A 15,481-nucleotide genomic window follows, 5' to 3' on the forward strand; every position below is an offset into this window, starting at 1 on the left:
GGGCAATATGTAATTCATTCAAATATACTACCTAAGAATGGGTAAGAATCGTCAAGATAAATCACTTATCATAAACAGTGTATGAATGATCAACTTACAATAGACTTGTATAATAATTTCTATTTAAACATAATATTTGCCTGTGCTGTTTACTGAGGATAAAAAGAAACAATTTAAAGAAAAAATATCAAACTGTATAGTGGTGGTACACACCTTTAATCTCAGCACGCAGGAAGCAGAGGCAAGGGGATCTTTCTGAGTTTGAGACCAGCCTAGTCTACAGAGTGAATTCTAGGGAAAATATATATATATAATATTTTTGGACTTAAAACAATCCCTAACTTATCTTTTTGATTATTTGTAAACAGTTTACAAAACAAAGAAGAATGGAAGTTGGGAATTGCTCAAAAACTGAGTTTCTTCTTTTGGGAATTACCAATAACCCTGTAATCAAGGTGATTTTATTTACTACTTTTCTAATTGTTTATCTAATTATTCTCATTGAAAATCTTGGAATGATCACATTGATCAGAATGGACCCCCAGCTTCACACACCAATGTACTTTTTCCTCAGCCACCTCTCTTTCTCTGACCTCTGCTATTCAACTGCAGTTGGACCAAAGATGCTGGTAGACCTTGTGGCCAAGAGCAATTCAATTCCATTTGTTGGCTGTTCTCTGCAGTTCTTCATCTTCTGCATTTTTACAGATGCTGAGTGTGTGCTGCTGGCAGTGATGGCTTTTGATCGGTACAAGGCCATCAGCAACCCCTTGCTATATGCAGTAGACATGTCCAGAATGGTGTGCTATCAGCTCCTGGCTGTGGTTTATCTGGTTGGAATGGTAGACGCTTTGACACATACAACCTTGACATTTCGCTTGTGTTTCTGTGGGTCCAGTGAGATCAACCATTTCTTCTGTGATGTCCCTCCTCTCCTATTACTATCTTGCTCAGATACAGAGGTCAATGAACTTGTCATATTCACCTTATTTGGGTTTATTGAACTGAGCACCATCTCCGGAGTCCTTGTCTCCTACTGTTACATCATCGCATCAGTCTTGAAGATCCGCTCTGCTGAGGGGAGATTCAAAGCTTTCTCCACATGCACCTCCCATCTAACTGCTGTTGCAATTTTCCAGGGAACAATGCTCTTCATGTATTTCAGGCCAAGTTCTGCTTATTCCCTGGATCAAGACAAAATAACCTCATTGTTTTATACTCTTGTGATCCCCATGCTCAACCCACTGATTTACAGCATCAGGAACAAAGATGTAAAATCAAGTGCAAAAAAATACCTGAGAGGTAGAGTTTCAGTTTAATTAAATAGATAATTTTCTTATATGCGTATATATTTAATATAAACATGTAAGTTGATATTCTTTTTTCTTCAAATCAGGTGTAATATGAGATAAACCTCAAATAACTTTTTATTATAATATTTATTTTAGTAACTGCTGTGTACAAATCACTTGTAGTTTTAAAAAAATTCTGTATTTCACTATATCAAATATATGTGTGAGTTTTCTTTATAATTTTTTAATACTATGTTTTTGAAAGACAAGAAAAGTAAAGAAAAACTATATATATATATACTCAAGAAGAAAAGACTGAAATATGCACCATAAACTTTACTGAGAAGGAAATAGTAGAGAATTCTGGGTAGGATGATGGTCTTTAGATGCAGAAGCTGGATCCAGAGATGCTGAGTTGGTCAGATAAGTGAAGGTGTACAAGAGATGGGGAGAATAAGCAGCAAAGTGCCTGTAAGTTTCACTCCCTAGGACGTACTGATGCTGAATATTTATACCGTACTTCTGACAATTTTATGTCTTCTACTGAAAACATTTACTTATATATTTTATGTACTCTTTACTCATTTTTTGATTACTTTATGCTTAGTTTTTGTTTGTTCAATATAAAAGGTGAAATAAGCTTGACTTTGTAGTACGAATTTGTATGACTAGACTCAATTATACTATATTGTATAACTCAAAATAAGTAGACATGATTTCTAGCATTGTACCATACAGGAATGATAAATATTTTAGGTAATGAATGCAACAATTGTGATGACTTCATTGTTATATAATGTTCATGTGACTCCTGACATTACATTGTACCACATGAATTTGTATATTACAGAGTCAACTAAAAATAAAACAAGAAAACGATTAAAAAATAAAAAGAAAGGAGCACTGGTACTGTCCAATCTAAGCGAAAAGCTCTCTACTCTGCCACTTCACAGCTTGTCAGTCTCTTTTGCCTTTCCAGCCCTGTTTAAAAACCCATTAGCATAATAATTCTCTCTAAATGACATTGCTCTAATTACATTGTTCTATGTATTTTTAATCTTTCCGCGTCTGTGTAGATTGCCAGTCTCCCTGGCGCAAAAACAGATATGATGTTGATATTTTGAATATCACTTCATTACCTACATTATAGATGAGACATGAGTTAAAAAAAGAAAATAAGAAAATTGCATGATTTCATTGTAACTATAGTGTATCAAAAATTGACTGTTTTCACAGGGGAGAGGTGAGGAGAACAGGAGAATGGGAGGGAGGGAAACAGTGGTTGGTATGTGAAATAAAAAAAAAATTAAGCCAGGCGTGGTGGCACATGCCTTTAATCCCAGCACTCAGGAGGTAGAGGCAGGCAGATCTCTGTGAGTTCGAGGCCAGCCTGGGCTACCAAGTGAGTTCCAGAAAAGGTGCAAAGCTACACAGAAAAACCCTGTGTCAAAAAAACAAATAATAATAATAATAATAATAATAATAATAATAATAATAAAAGAAAATAAAATTTAATGATAACATGTACTTTCAATACGTACTTCGTGGTTTAAGGTCATACATGGAATGATTATAGATTGTAAGACAGTGAATATAAAGAGAATATATCTTAATTCCATAAAAGGTATTCATTTAGTGCCACTTTGGATAAGCCTTAGGAATATACATGATTTTAATGCTTTTGCTTGACCTAGTAATCACATCTAATAAGTGTGAACTGAGACAAGAAGATTTTATTAATAATACATATGGATATTAAGCTGAAATAGATGTCTAAAAATAGGAAATAAAATTGAAAAGACTTTCATGTCTCTGAATTTTAATAGCTAAAAGTTAAAAAAATCAAGTGTTAATATAACTTAGATTTATGATCTACACATAAATTTGATAGAGATACTAATGAACTTTTGATTTATTTTTCATTTTTTAAGAATTGCAATGGGAATATATATCACAAGGTTTTAGTCTACATGGATTGTTCTCTTCAATAACCAGCCTACTCTTTCATTCTATGATTCTCTGCTTTTCATACATGCCCAGGAGAACAAGTAATTGAAAGTAAAATTATATAAATATGATATCATCAGTGACTGTGTAATACATCAACACTATGTGTATGTTTCTACTCTCAATGTTTTTCCTTCAGCTTTGTCATTGAAAACATGAACACTATGTATTTGAAAGTTAAGTTTAGATACTTAGTTATAACAAATAATCACAGAGGCATATAATATTGGTATGTTGTATATCCAATAGCGCTAAATGTGTAAGTGGAAATCCTGTTTTCACATCAGAGGCAAATGCAGAGATTCCTTCCTCTGCAATTATTCTTTGAAGTAGGCATTCAATGTGCCCTAAGTGACTGTGGTATTCAGTCCACCGTTCTTCCTTATTGGATATTTTTTCCCTTCTGTTCAGTGGTGATCCATAGCAAATCACATATGTGGAATCTTCCAGCTGCCATATTTATTCTCAGTGTGTTATGGCTCCTACTATCATGTAATCCCATACTAATCATGGGAAGGTTTGGGAAAAAAAACTGTAGTTATAATAATGTAAAAGAGCTTCCTCTTTGAGCAAAGACTATGATAATTTAATCCTGATTTGGCCTCCAAAGAAACTGATAATGACCTCTTTGTGAGTCTGCTTCTGAAAAAGCCTCACCAGCTGTCCCTCCTATAACACTTAACCTTTGCCATATATCACAGAAGTTGAATAAGGTCAACAAAGTTAACATCTAAGAGCAGTTCTGTGATTCTTCCAAAAAAGAACTAAAGTGAAAAGAAATGACAAAGTTGATTTCAAGTGTTTATTGGGATGGATAGATTTGTTATATATGGCTCTCTATATTGTCATTTAGTAATGAAAGCTGGTATTCATTGGGAAACTATTTGGCAGAATTTGTTAAGATGAGCACATCCTTGTCTTAAGACCCCTCAAAAAATCACATTCCCTCTTTTACACCTCATATAACTAAGTTTATATGTACACCAAATGTATAGAAAATTGATAAGACTACCATTACTTGGGGTTAAATAAATAACATTTGATACAATTGTTATTATGATGCTATTCAATAAGGAAAATGAATGTACCATCAGCAAACATAATAACTTAGATGACAGGAATCTCACAGAACAAAAGGCTAAAAACCAATCATAGTAACTGCATATTGAATGATTCTACTCCATATCATTTTTTTTTAAAGTACACAGAATATCCTAACATAATGTAAACCATTGAAATGATTGCTATATTTTCCTTTCAATTGCGTTTTGGTTGCAGAAGTAGTTTTATTTACATCAATACACTTGTTAATTTATATATATATATATATATATATATATGAAACATAGAAGTTTTTGTTAATGTATAAAACTTGAAAATAATCGTATACATTTATATTTTTTTAATTCAAACACTGCTTGTTAGGATGTAGGATCTCACCTTGGAGTTTAATCTCCTTGAGTTTTGACAAAAATCAATATTGAAGTTATGCTTGTAAAGTTAGAGAAACAATGACTCATAGATACCCTTGGTTGATAGGATGACTAAGTGGGAAAAGGTGGCTGCTCCCAAGCCCTATGACCTGAAATGGGTCACTGGTGCTTTATGGTAGAAGAAGAAAACCAACAGGATGTCTTCTGACATAAACAGCACACCATAGCATGTACTTCTACAAACAGAGACCAATATATCTCAAAGTTCTCTCCAGTGTGGAGACTTGGGGGAGGGGCCCCTGATGCTCCATGTCTAGTGGGGGAGATGATGGAAACTGATGGCTGCTGTGAGTTTTTGAAGAAACCACTCATCTTTGGAATGGTAGCCATTGATAGGTGACCCATATCTCACTGAATAGCCCTTACACATAAATGTATGTTCAGCAAATTTTGATTAAGTGGGTTATTATAAAAAAATGACATAAAACTGTAAGGGAGATGGGACATATGTTACTGGGAATTAGGCAGCTGGAGAGAAGAATGGTGGATGGATGTGACCAAGATGCATTATACCTGTGTATGAGACTAAAAAAACAAAAAAATAAATAAAAATAAACCACTTCAAATATGCCAGGCAGTGAAGCTCTCATAGTATATTTATACTATTGAAACACACTGGTCTTCTCATAGATCAGAGTTGTTCCCAGGCTTCAGACAGAGGTTTTCTTGTGTTCATGTCTAGACATATTATTGACTCTGATTTTCTTTGGTACCAGCAGTATCTTTTGAACTCACTTGACGATAATCATTGACTCAGTGCCAGACAAATAATTTTCTGAAGCAAGGACTTTAAAAGTACATATACTTGATGACTAATATGCTTAGAAGTATAACTGCCTTTAGGAAATCCAATTTTATATAATAAATTTTTAATTTGTATCTACCTTATTTCTTTGTTTCTGATGTCTTAAAATTTTATCTTGTTTTCACCATAGGATTAAGAAGATACATTCTCTATTAAAATTCAAGTATCTCTCAGAAGTTACTTGAACTAATGAGTTCTTTTTTATTATTTTTATTTTATAATTTAATTTAATTTTACATATCAGCCATGGATTTCCCTGTCCCCCCTCATCCCTGACCCCCCCCATCCTCCCCCCAAACCACCCCCCATTTCCATCTCCTTCAGGGTAAGGACTCCCCTGGGGATTCAGCTCAGCCTGGTAGATTCAGTCAATGCAGGTCCAGTCCCCTTCTCCCTTCACCCAGGCTGAGCAAAGTGTCCCAGCATAGGCCCCAGGCTCCAAACAGCCAGCTCATGCATTAAGGACAGGTCCTGGTCCCACTGCCTGGGGGCCTCCCAAACAGTTCAAACTAATTGATGGTCTCACTTATCCAGAAGGCCTGATCCAGTTAGGGGCTCCTCAGCTGTTGGTTCATAGTACATGTATTTCCACTAGATTGGCTATTTGTCCCTGTACTTTTTCCAATCATGGTCTCAACAAATCTCCCTCATACAGTCCCTACTTTCTCACTGAGTGGGCTCCCAGAGCTCCACCAGGGGCCTGGCCATGGATCTCTGGATCTGCTTCTATCAGTCATTGCATGAGAGGTCTAGCACCACAGTTAGGGTGTTTGGCCATTCGATCACCAGAGTAGACCAGTTCAGGCTTTCACTTGACCATTGCCAGTAGTAGTCTATTATGGAGGTATCTTTGTGTATTTCTGGGGACCTCTCTAGCACTTTGCTTCTTCCTATTGCCATGAGGTCTTCATTTATCATGGTCTCTTATTCCTTGTTCTCCCTCTCTGTTCTTGACCCAGCTGGGTTCTTCCGCTGCCCTAAGCTCTCTTACCCTCAACATTTGCCCTTCATTACCCCCGTCACGTCCAGTTTGCTCATGTAGATACCATCCATTTCTCTGTCATTGGGCAATCCCTGTGTCTTTCTTAGGGTCCTCTTTACTAGGTAGCCTCCCTGGAGTTGTGAGTAGCAGTCTATATGGTGCTATATGGTGCTTTCTTAGAAAATTGGGAATCAATCTCCCCTCAAGACCCAGCTATACCACTCTTGGGCATATTCCCAAGGAATGGTCAATCATACCACAAGGGCACATGCTCAACTATGTTCATAGCAGCATTATTTGTAATAGCCAGAACCTGGAAACAACCTAGATACCCTTCAACTGAAGAATGAATAAATAAAATGTGGTGCATATACACAATGGAGTACTACTCAGTGGAGAAAAACAATGACATCATAAGGTTTGCAGGCAAATGGATGGAACTAGAAAGTCATCCCAAGTGAGGTAACCCTGACTCAGAAAGACAAACATGGTATGTACTCACTCATAAGTGGATACTACATGTAAAACTAATCAGTTACTAATCATGTGTTTTTTACCATGCTCGGGCTTAATACAGGCATGGAAGTGGCATGGCATTGCATGGTGAGGTGGCTCCCTAGGATGTTAAGCTTATATGCTGTCAGAGTAGGCTATAACCTGTGGAAGGATGTATCCCTAGAGAAAGGGAAGCATTGAAGAGACGTTTAATAAAATCAAAAGTGTCCCAGGATGACTCCAAACAATCTACACATGCATCAAACAATTAACAAAGCTCTAGGGCAACGTGCTTTAATTGATTAACATGGTTAGAAAATATAGGTAGTTATATCACTTTGAATCTTGCCTTATTATTTCCTAAAAGAATCCATTCAGTATTTTAGTGTCACAATCATCATGCCAAAATATAGTAGATATCATTAAAATTGTCATAGAAATCAATTGCAAGAATACACACAATCAGAGAATGTTGTATTATAAGCATGCTCTCCATTTGTGGAGCTAAAGGACAGCTTCACAACAGCAAAAACATAATAGCCAGAGTCCTAGCAGTGTTTCAGAAGAAACATGAAACTGCCTAGAGTATTATGGTACCTGAATTCTTATGTGCCTTGAACATCCTTTCTTTGACACACATCCTTCATACACAGAATTTATGGCAAATGACACATTAAGACTGACCAGGTGGAGTTAATATACATGATAACTAAGTAGTTTTTAAAACATAAATCAAAATAGACTTCTAATAGTAGTTTTTCATGTCTATTTTGTACCTATATAGTATGGCAATTTATTCATTTTGGCCCCATTTCCCAAACCTTCTTTTGCTGAATGCATTTTAGGAAGACCTTCTTTTTCATGCTTTCCTTTGTAAATATGTGGATATGCATCAGATTTTTATTTTATGCCATTAAAATGTATGCATTTTTCTGAAAATTTTACTCTTGTTAATTAGATATAACAATGGGAACCACTAGAAAAAACAGAGATAGAAATTTTCGTCTGTTGGTAATTAAAGCCATGATTTTGGCCATGTTAAACTGATGCCATAACACTGAGCTATACACCTGAACTAAAAACAATCAACTTTTCTAGAAAAAATAAGTTTTATTTGTTTGTCAAACATCCTACCAGTAGGAAATTCCAGATACTGAATCATATAGTTATAAAGATTTATCCCTGAAAGATTAGTGTATAAGATTCTAAGACTAGGCACAGAGTTGATGATAATCATCATGATTTAGTACAAGTTCTGGGACCTTAGGCAAACAGAACTTCTTCCACGAAGACAACAGTCTTTACATATTGTTAGGATTCACTTTTTTATTGTTAGTTTCATTTGTATTTCAATAAAATGTACATAAAGGAAAAGAACTTGTTTCTTGATACAGATATGGGTTCAAATCTGTATCTGATTATTTACATAGTAGTTTTGTGATCAACTCACATGGATATTAACTCTTAAACAGGGTGCTGATGTGAACACTGTAGAATATAATATGGGAAATTATTTAAGAGACTGTCTACTACCATACTAAGCCATATATGACGGAAGAAAAGATCACATTATTTATATCATCATGTTATGAAATGCAGACTTGAATCTCTAATTCTGTCCTCTTTAGAATATATTCCTCAAGTTGACCATAATCAACTTATGCCTTCTATCCTCAGGACCTGTGTGCAAAATCTAAGCAACATCCACCTATAGAGTAGTTTTCTTTTTGCCACCTTCAGTCCTGGGTAGAGCTGTGCATAGGATTCCATGCAAGCCATCTCCTATCCCTCCTTAGACCAGCTGCTTTAGCTACACTAACATCTAAGTCCTAGGCTCTATATTCCAAAGCACACTTGAGTAATGAAGCCTAAGGAAAAATATTTTACACTGTCCTACAATGTCCTTGCCTACAGGGAAATTTGGAATGCCACACTTACACTTACTTACAAAGAATCATGACTTATCAGGCACTTCAAAGAATATTTCCTCTTGGCTATTAAAGCTGAAATCTTTACTGAATTTAATATTAAGGTGCAAATCTTTCTTCACTTTTTAAAGCTTGTGTTGGTCAGATCTCTATTACATTACATACTTATGGGGAAATTATTGTTTATAAAATATTGCCTACTTCAGTGACTAGAACCCTGGCCTAGAATTAAAATTTAACATACATTTTTTAGTATCATAAGCCTTTCCATTTAATTCATCCCCTCAATTTAAACTCATGTTTGTCTTATTTGGTTTATGTTATTCCTGCAACATTTGCATTTGTCTTACAGAACAGGAAAACAAGCCATCATCTACCACTCATAGGTTTCATTTCCTATCTGTGCCCTCGTTACCACAGATCCCCTTGACAATTTTAAGACCATAATTAGAGATCAAGGGATTTAAAGACCACTCAATCATTGAGAAAATATTTTGCAACCACTGAAAAAATACATTTCAATCAAAAATGAAGTTATACAACATATATAATTTTCATACAACCTGTATGTTATTATTTAAGGAGCCAACTAATTCCATGATATCTTATAAAATACACTTATGTAGAAGTACCTGTAGTTGGAGTTATCTCCAGGCTTGCCTGGGCTGGCAGCCACTCAGACTCAAATAAACACACAGATGCTTATATTATTTAAACTGTTTGCCCTAATGGCTCAGGCTTCTTGTTATCTGGATCTTACACCTTAAATTACCCAATTTCTATAAATCTATACTTTGCCACATGGCTCGTGGCTTACCTGTATCTTTACATCTTACTTCTCATGGTGGTGGCAGCTGGCAGCGCCTCCTGACTCAGACTTCCACTTCCCAGAATTCCCCTCTCTCTTTGTCCTGCCTATACTTCCTGTCTGGCTACTGACTAATCAGCCTTTTATTTATCAAGCAATCATCCACAGCAAGTACCCACTCTTAGGAATTAAGGAAAAACATTACAAGAGAAAAAAATCATGTTTTTTTTAATATTAGAATTACACAAAGTAAACTAAAAGCAATTAATAGTAAACTGATATTTATTTCAATAAAAAAAGCACTTAGCTTGTACATGAAGGAAAACATAGTAATCAACATTGTGGGAATAATTAGTGAATAGGAATGAATAGCTATGGAAGTGGGACAGAACATAATACAACTACAAAGAAAGGTAGAAAAGATAAATTATATGAGTCATCAGAAAACAAATAAAATTACATCCATCATTTGATTGAGATTTAAAATAGAAATTGTCTTTTGGAATTAAAAGTGTATTCAGAAAAAAGTACAGCTTAATATTTGAGGAATTAAAAATTAGTTCTATTTGAACAAGTAAGCCACAAATAAGGTATATATTACTTATGAATCAAAATGACAAAAGAAAACATTTGAATCAAATTTATTTTATTTTATACCAAGGTTCAAAGAGCTAATTAAAGTTGTAGTGATTATTGAGAATTATGGAGATAAGTTAACATAAAAGTCAATGAAATTAAGTGAAAAGTCAAGCTTTCATAAAACAAATACTAAGCATAGCAACTTAAAAAATGATAAAGAAAGCAACAAGGAAGATCCTAGTTTCAACATTAGGCTCTGGACTTTTTTTTCTGATTGGTACCTCATTATTCATACAGTTGTGGAGTTAAAATATTCAACTGACTATTCCAAATGTTAGAATAAAAACTGAAATAAATTACTAAAGCTGTGAGATCTATTTTCACTTGTCTAAGAAAATAATTTTTTACTCATAATTTTTCTAAAGGCAATTTTGACATCTTTGTTTCTGAGACTATATATCAGGGGATTAAGCATGGGTATAATCAATGTATAGAACACAGAGGTCATTTTGTCAATATCCATTGAATGGCCTGTACTAGGACGCAAATAAATGAAAATCAGGGTACCATGATAAATAGTGACCACTGTCAGGTGAGAAGCACAAGTAGAGAAGCCTTTCCTTCTTCCCTCTGCAGAACCTGTTTTGAGGATAGCTGCTATAATACATACATATGAGAGGAGAACAGCAAGAAGACAGATAGCTTCCACCAAACTTGCAAAGACTACCAAAATGATGTCATGTGTGTAGGTATCAAAGCAGGACAGAGAGAAGAGTGGAGAGATATCACAAAAGAAATGGTTAATTTCTTTGGAGCAGAATGATAACTGGAAAGTATTAGTGGTGTGAATTATTGAACTCATAGTTCCACCCATGAATGCTCCAATTGCTAGCTGAGCACACACTCTCTTGGACATAATTACAGTATAAAGCAGGGGGTTACAGATTGCAATATACCTGTCATAAGCCATGGCAGCCAAGAGGAAAGATTCTGTATCAACCAGAGAGCAGAAAAAATATAACTGCGTAGCACAGCCATTGTAAGAAATGGTCTTCTTGTCAGAAACCAGATCCACAAGTAACTTGGGAGCAATGACAGAAGAGTAGCATGCATCTATGGATGACAGCATACAGAGGAAAAAGTACATGGGGATGTGTAAGTTAGAACTGACTGTGATCAATAAGATCATCCCAATATTTCCCATAAGAGTAACAGAGTAGATAGAGAAAAACATAGCAAAGAGAAGACTCTGGAGCTCTGGATGGTCACTGAATCCCAGGAGAAAGAATTCAGTCTTCACAGTGCTGTTCTCCAGTCTCATTATTTGTACGAATTTTGGGTTCTGTAGCCAAGACAGAATAGAAACCGAGAAAAGAAATAAATTTCAAAATCAGTAGCAAAGAGATTTGTAATCTACATCATACTCATAGAGTAAGAAAAATAGCATGTTAGTTAATAAATTTTCAACCTTGATGCCACATGTTGAATTTATAGTATGTCTTCTTCAAGTTTTCCGTACCTCATATTTACTGGCAAACTGGTTGTAGACTCTGAACACGGATGACACTTTACCTTTAATTTCCTTAGCACTCTATTGCCTTGGTCAAAGGGTTACTCTAATCAGTATGTGGTTTTACAACTAGGAATAAATTGGTCTGTTTTCCTGTATGTTTCCCCATTAATTGCTATAGTAGATAAAAGTGTATCAGTTCCAGAAGAAACTTTGCCAACAAAGGAGTAAGAAACTTTTTTACTTTGAGATATGGTTCCCAAGTGAGGAACAAAGGATGTCCTTAGCATTGTTCAGCTGCCATGAATAGCAAAAAAACAAAAACTAGGAATCATTCTTCAGCAAGTCCCAGCTCTATTTTTCATCAGCAAACAAATGTCCAGCAAGACAAACATCCACCATGTTTGAGGTTCATCATCTATAATCAGAATTAGAGCACATTTCTTAATATATACAAATAAATGGGTGTTTCCTTCCCCAACCTCATCATATTCTCAATGGCAAGAAAGTAATTCTGAATGATTTCACAAACTGTTTAAATATAGAATCAAAATGATAAAAACAATTGATCACATTTACAAATTTGTTGCATTCAGTCTTGGTCATAAAATATATCCAGGAGTGCTTTCATGTTCTTAGTATGTTTTTCAAAAACTGAAATATTTGTATTTACCTATCACTCTAATTCATTGACCTTTATATGGCTGTTGATCTATATAGACCATCATTATACACATAAAACCCATTAATGTGGATAGACAAAGTATTGTTCCCTCTCCTACTACATAAAAGAAAAGTTTGCATTTGGATTTAAATAACCAGATGGTTCTATTTCTGTGATTTGGAATATGTCATTTGTATACTGTAGTTTTATTTTCAGATGTGCATTTTTGACATTATAATAGCATTTATCTACAGAACTATGTGGACATGTAATTTCAAAATCACATTTTATGTCCCAAATATTTAGTAAGTATTCATTATCAACAAACTAAAAGTCAAAATAAGTTTGATCTCTTAAGATATCAATATTAACTTATTTCAACCCATGATCCAAATAAATATGTAAAAATTTCATGTATGGGATAAAAGGTTTTTTTAATTTTATAATTTAATTTAATTTTACATATCAGCCACAGATCCCCCTGTCCTCTCACCTCCCCACCTTCCCCCAGCCCACCCCCCATTCCCATCTCCTCCAGGGCAAAGACTCCCCTGGGGATTCAGTTCAACCTGGTTCAACCTAAATAATTTTACTTTAAAAATTAATAGTTGAAGTCAGCTGGAAAAATAAAATACCATTGGAATAGTAGCCAAATATTGTATATCTATAGTCTGAAAATATAAGTAAGTTTCTCACAGGAAATCCCAAATCTCATGGAATTGTAGTCCTTTCTTTCATAACTACACATACTAGACCTGACTAAAGCTGTCACAATGGTAATGGCTCAGAAAGCAAAGGAAAAGCAAAGTACATAGATCATCAAATTAGTGTCCTTCACCCAAGAACCTGCTTCTATGCAGCAGCTTCCTTTATGCTTATCATTTAAAGAACAACACACAAAAAAGGTCAGCATGATCTGCAAAATTAAATGCCATACCGGTCTGAATAGTAATGCAAAATTCTTTTCTTTGCCAATGGGACATTTTACCAGAGACCATCATATCTAATGACTGAATTACAGGTGACAAAAATTCCATTTAATAGGAAAGGATAACTGTGATAGTCTTTCAAGATTGGTGCATGTTTCAAGATGGAAAACATAATGAAGAATAAAAATTTAAACCTGAAACAAAATTGAATATAGGGAAGTAAATGACTCAACACTGTCAAAGTTCAAATGAGTCAGAAAAGAAGGCAAACAAACATGTTCTAGAAAATGGTTCGACAAGAAGAGGGCATTTCTGAAGGAGACCAAAAAAGTCTCCATCTAATTACCCGTATAAATTCTTACACTTCCATCACAGATTTTCTTTGAATGCAATAATCTCTTCTGCAGGATTGTTACATGCTTCTTTATAGGTAATGATATCATGAAGATAGCATAAGAGGAAATCAATGTCTTTTACAAATTACATTCACTTCAATTGCTATCTGAATCGGTTTTTTTTTTTTTTTTTTTTTTCATGTTCCTTTGTTACTTTTGTTTTGAGGCTGAGTCTCCCTATGTAGGCTTTCTTGGCTGAAGCTCACCTCTAGACCAGGCTGGCTTCACCGCTAACTCACAGAAATCCACCTTTGTCAGCCTCCCAAAGTACTAGAATTAAAGGTATGTTCCATTATGTGTGGCTCTATTTAATTTATTAACTAATACTTTACAGAAATAAATGTGTTCCTATTTAGATGTCACCTCAGAGTCTACTAATACAGAGTGATGTCTTAAGAATATCACACTTGAGTGTAGTGGGATTTATTGCTGACTTTTTGGTTGGAATCACCAAAAGTATAAAAGCTTGCAAGGACATGGTTTTGTTCAAAGTCAGTCATCAATCAGCTTTGTAGGTAGTGACTGTGGGAACTGAACCACTCCAATCCCAACCAGTGTCAATATCTGAGGACTGTGATTAGAACCCTTACCAGACAGATGCCTTTTCTTCCATTCACCTTCTCCTTCACTGTTGTGAGCCACAGTTCACTTTCATCCAGACCACATGTGTAACACTTAAACAAAAAATATAAATTGATAGTAGCATTTGTCTAAGTCCATTTTGTACACACCTTCAGTGTTCTTTGAAGAAACTATGCCTCCCTTAAGAAGGCTGTGCTTCCTCGGAAAAGGAGGACATTTTAAGTTTTGCTTTTAGGCCTTTAATCCCATGTGAGCTTCGAAGAGCCAAACACTGGTATCCAAATTCCCATAAGAAAAGAAGTGAGCAATTAAACAGTTTCACCAAGGAATTGATTAAGCACAAAATGGAGTGATGAAACAAATGATTGTCTTGACTTACCAATTTTTTTTTCCTTTTTGGTTTTTTGAGACAGGGTTTCTCTGTGTAGCTTTGTGCCTTTTCAGGATCTCACTCTGTAGACCAAGCTGGACTGGAACTCACAGAGATCCGCTGCCTCTGCCTCCCGAGTGCTGGGATTAAAGGCGTGTGCCACCACTGCCCGGCCCCCAAATTTTTGATTATACAGAAAATTTAATAGTATTTGTTAGCCTTGTGATTTAAATAACCCCAACAGTTTTTCAAATGACACAATATTATACGCAAAAAAAAAAAATAGTGGAATGAATTGGAATAGCATATCTATTTATAGATAAAATAAATACATTTAATGTAATTGTAATAAATAAAATGAATGTAAAGTTTCAAACTTTCCCTGGAGTTGCTACTGTTGTATTAAGACTTCAAAAGTTCAGAGTCTTAACAGTAATCAATGGAGTTCTGATAAGCTATTAATCTAGCTCTAGTAAACACTAACTACTCTTATCATAGTCACAAGCTTAAGATTTTTAAATTTTCTTTGGTTGTCTTCTAAGTGTAAACTTAAAAGTGCTTCTCAGTGTGCTAAAAACATGTCTAATTTATATACACCCAGTCTTCTGGATAGAGAAAGGAGTGTTAATACTTTGAACCCAG

At 35.0% G+C, this 15,481-nt stretch overlaps 2 protein-coding genes across 2 annotated transcripts; one reads left to right on the forward strand and one right to left on the reverse strand.

Moving 5' to 3' along the window:
• The first annotated feature begins 371 nt into the window (after positions 1-371).
• On the forward strand, positions 372-1,319 carry LOC102915402 (olfactory receptor 5W2-like). The gene has a single exon (XM_006989749.3). The coding sequence runs from the start codon at positions 387-389 to the stop codon at positions 1,317-1,319; it is 933 nt and encodes a 310-aa protein (XP_006989811.2). The 5' UTR covers positions 372-386.
• Positions 1,320-10,777: 9,458 nt separating this feature from the next.
• Positions 10,778-11,710, reverse strand: LOC102915713 (olfactory receptor 5I1-like). Its single transcript, XM_006989750.3, has one exon. It carries the CDS (start codon positions 11,708-11,710, stop codon positions 10,778-10,780), a length of 933 nt encoding a protein of 310 aa, XP_006989812.2.
• Positions 11,711-15,481: the final 3,771 nt, after the last annotated feature.

Source organism: Peromyscus maniculatus, chromosome 4, assembly GCF_049852395.1.
Source record: "Peromyscus maniculatus bairdii isolate BWxNUB_F1_BW_parent chromosome 4, HU_Pman_BW_mat_3.1, whole genome shotgun sequence".
NCBI lineage: Eukaryota > Metazoa > Chordata > Mammalia > Rodentia > Cricetidae > Peromyscus > Peromyscus maniculatus.

Coding starts and splice junctions, on each gene's coding strand:
- LOC102915402 (XM_006989749.3), top strand. CDS start 387: ATGGAAGTTGGGAATTGCTCAAAAACTGAGTTTCTTCTTTTGGGAATT.
- LOC102915713 (XM_006989750.3), bottom strand. CDS start 11,710: ATGAGACTGGAGAACAGCACTGTGAAGACTGAATTCTTTCTCCTGGGA.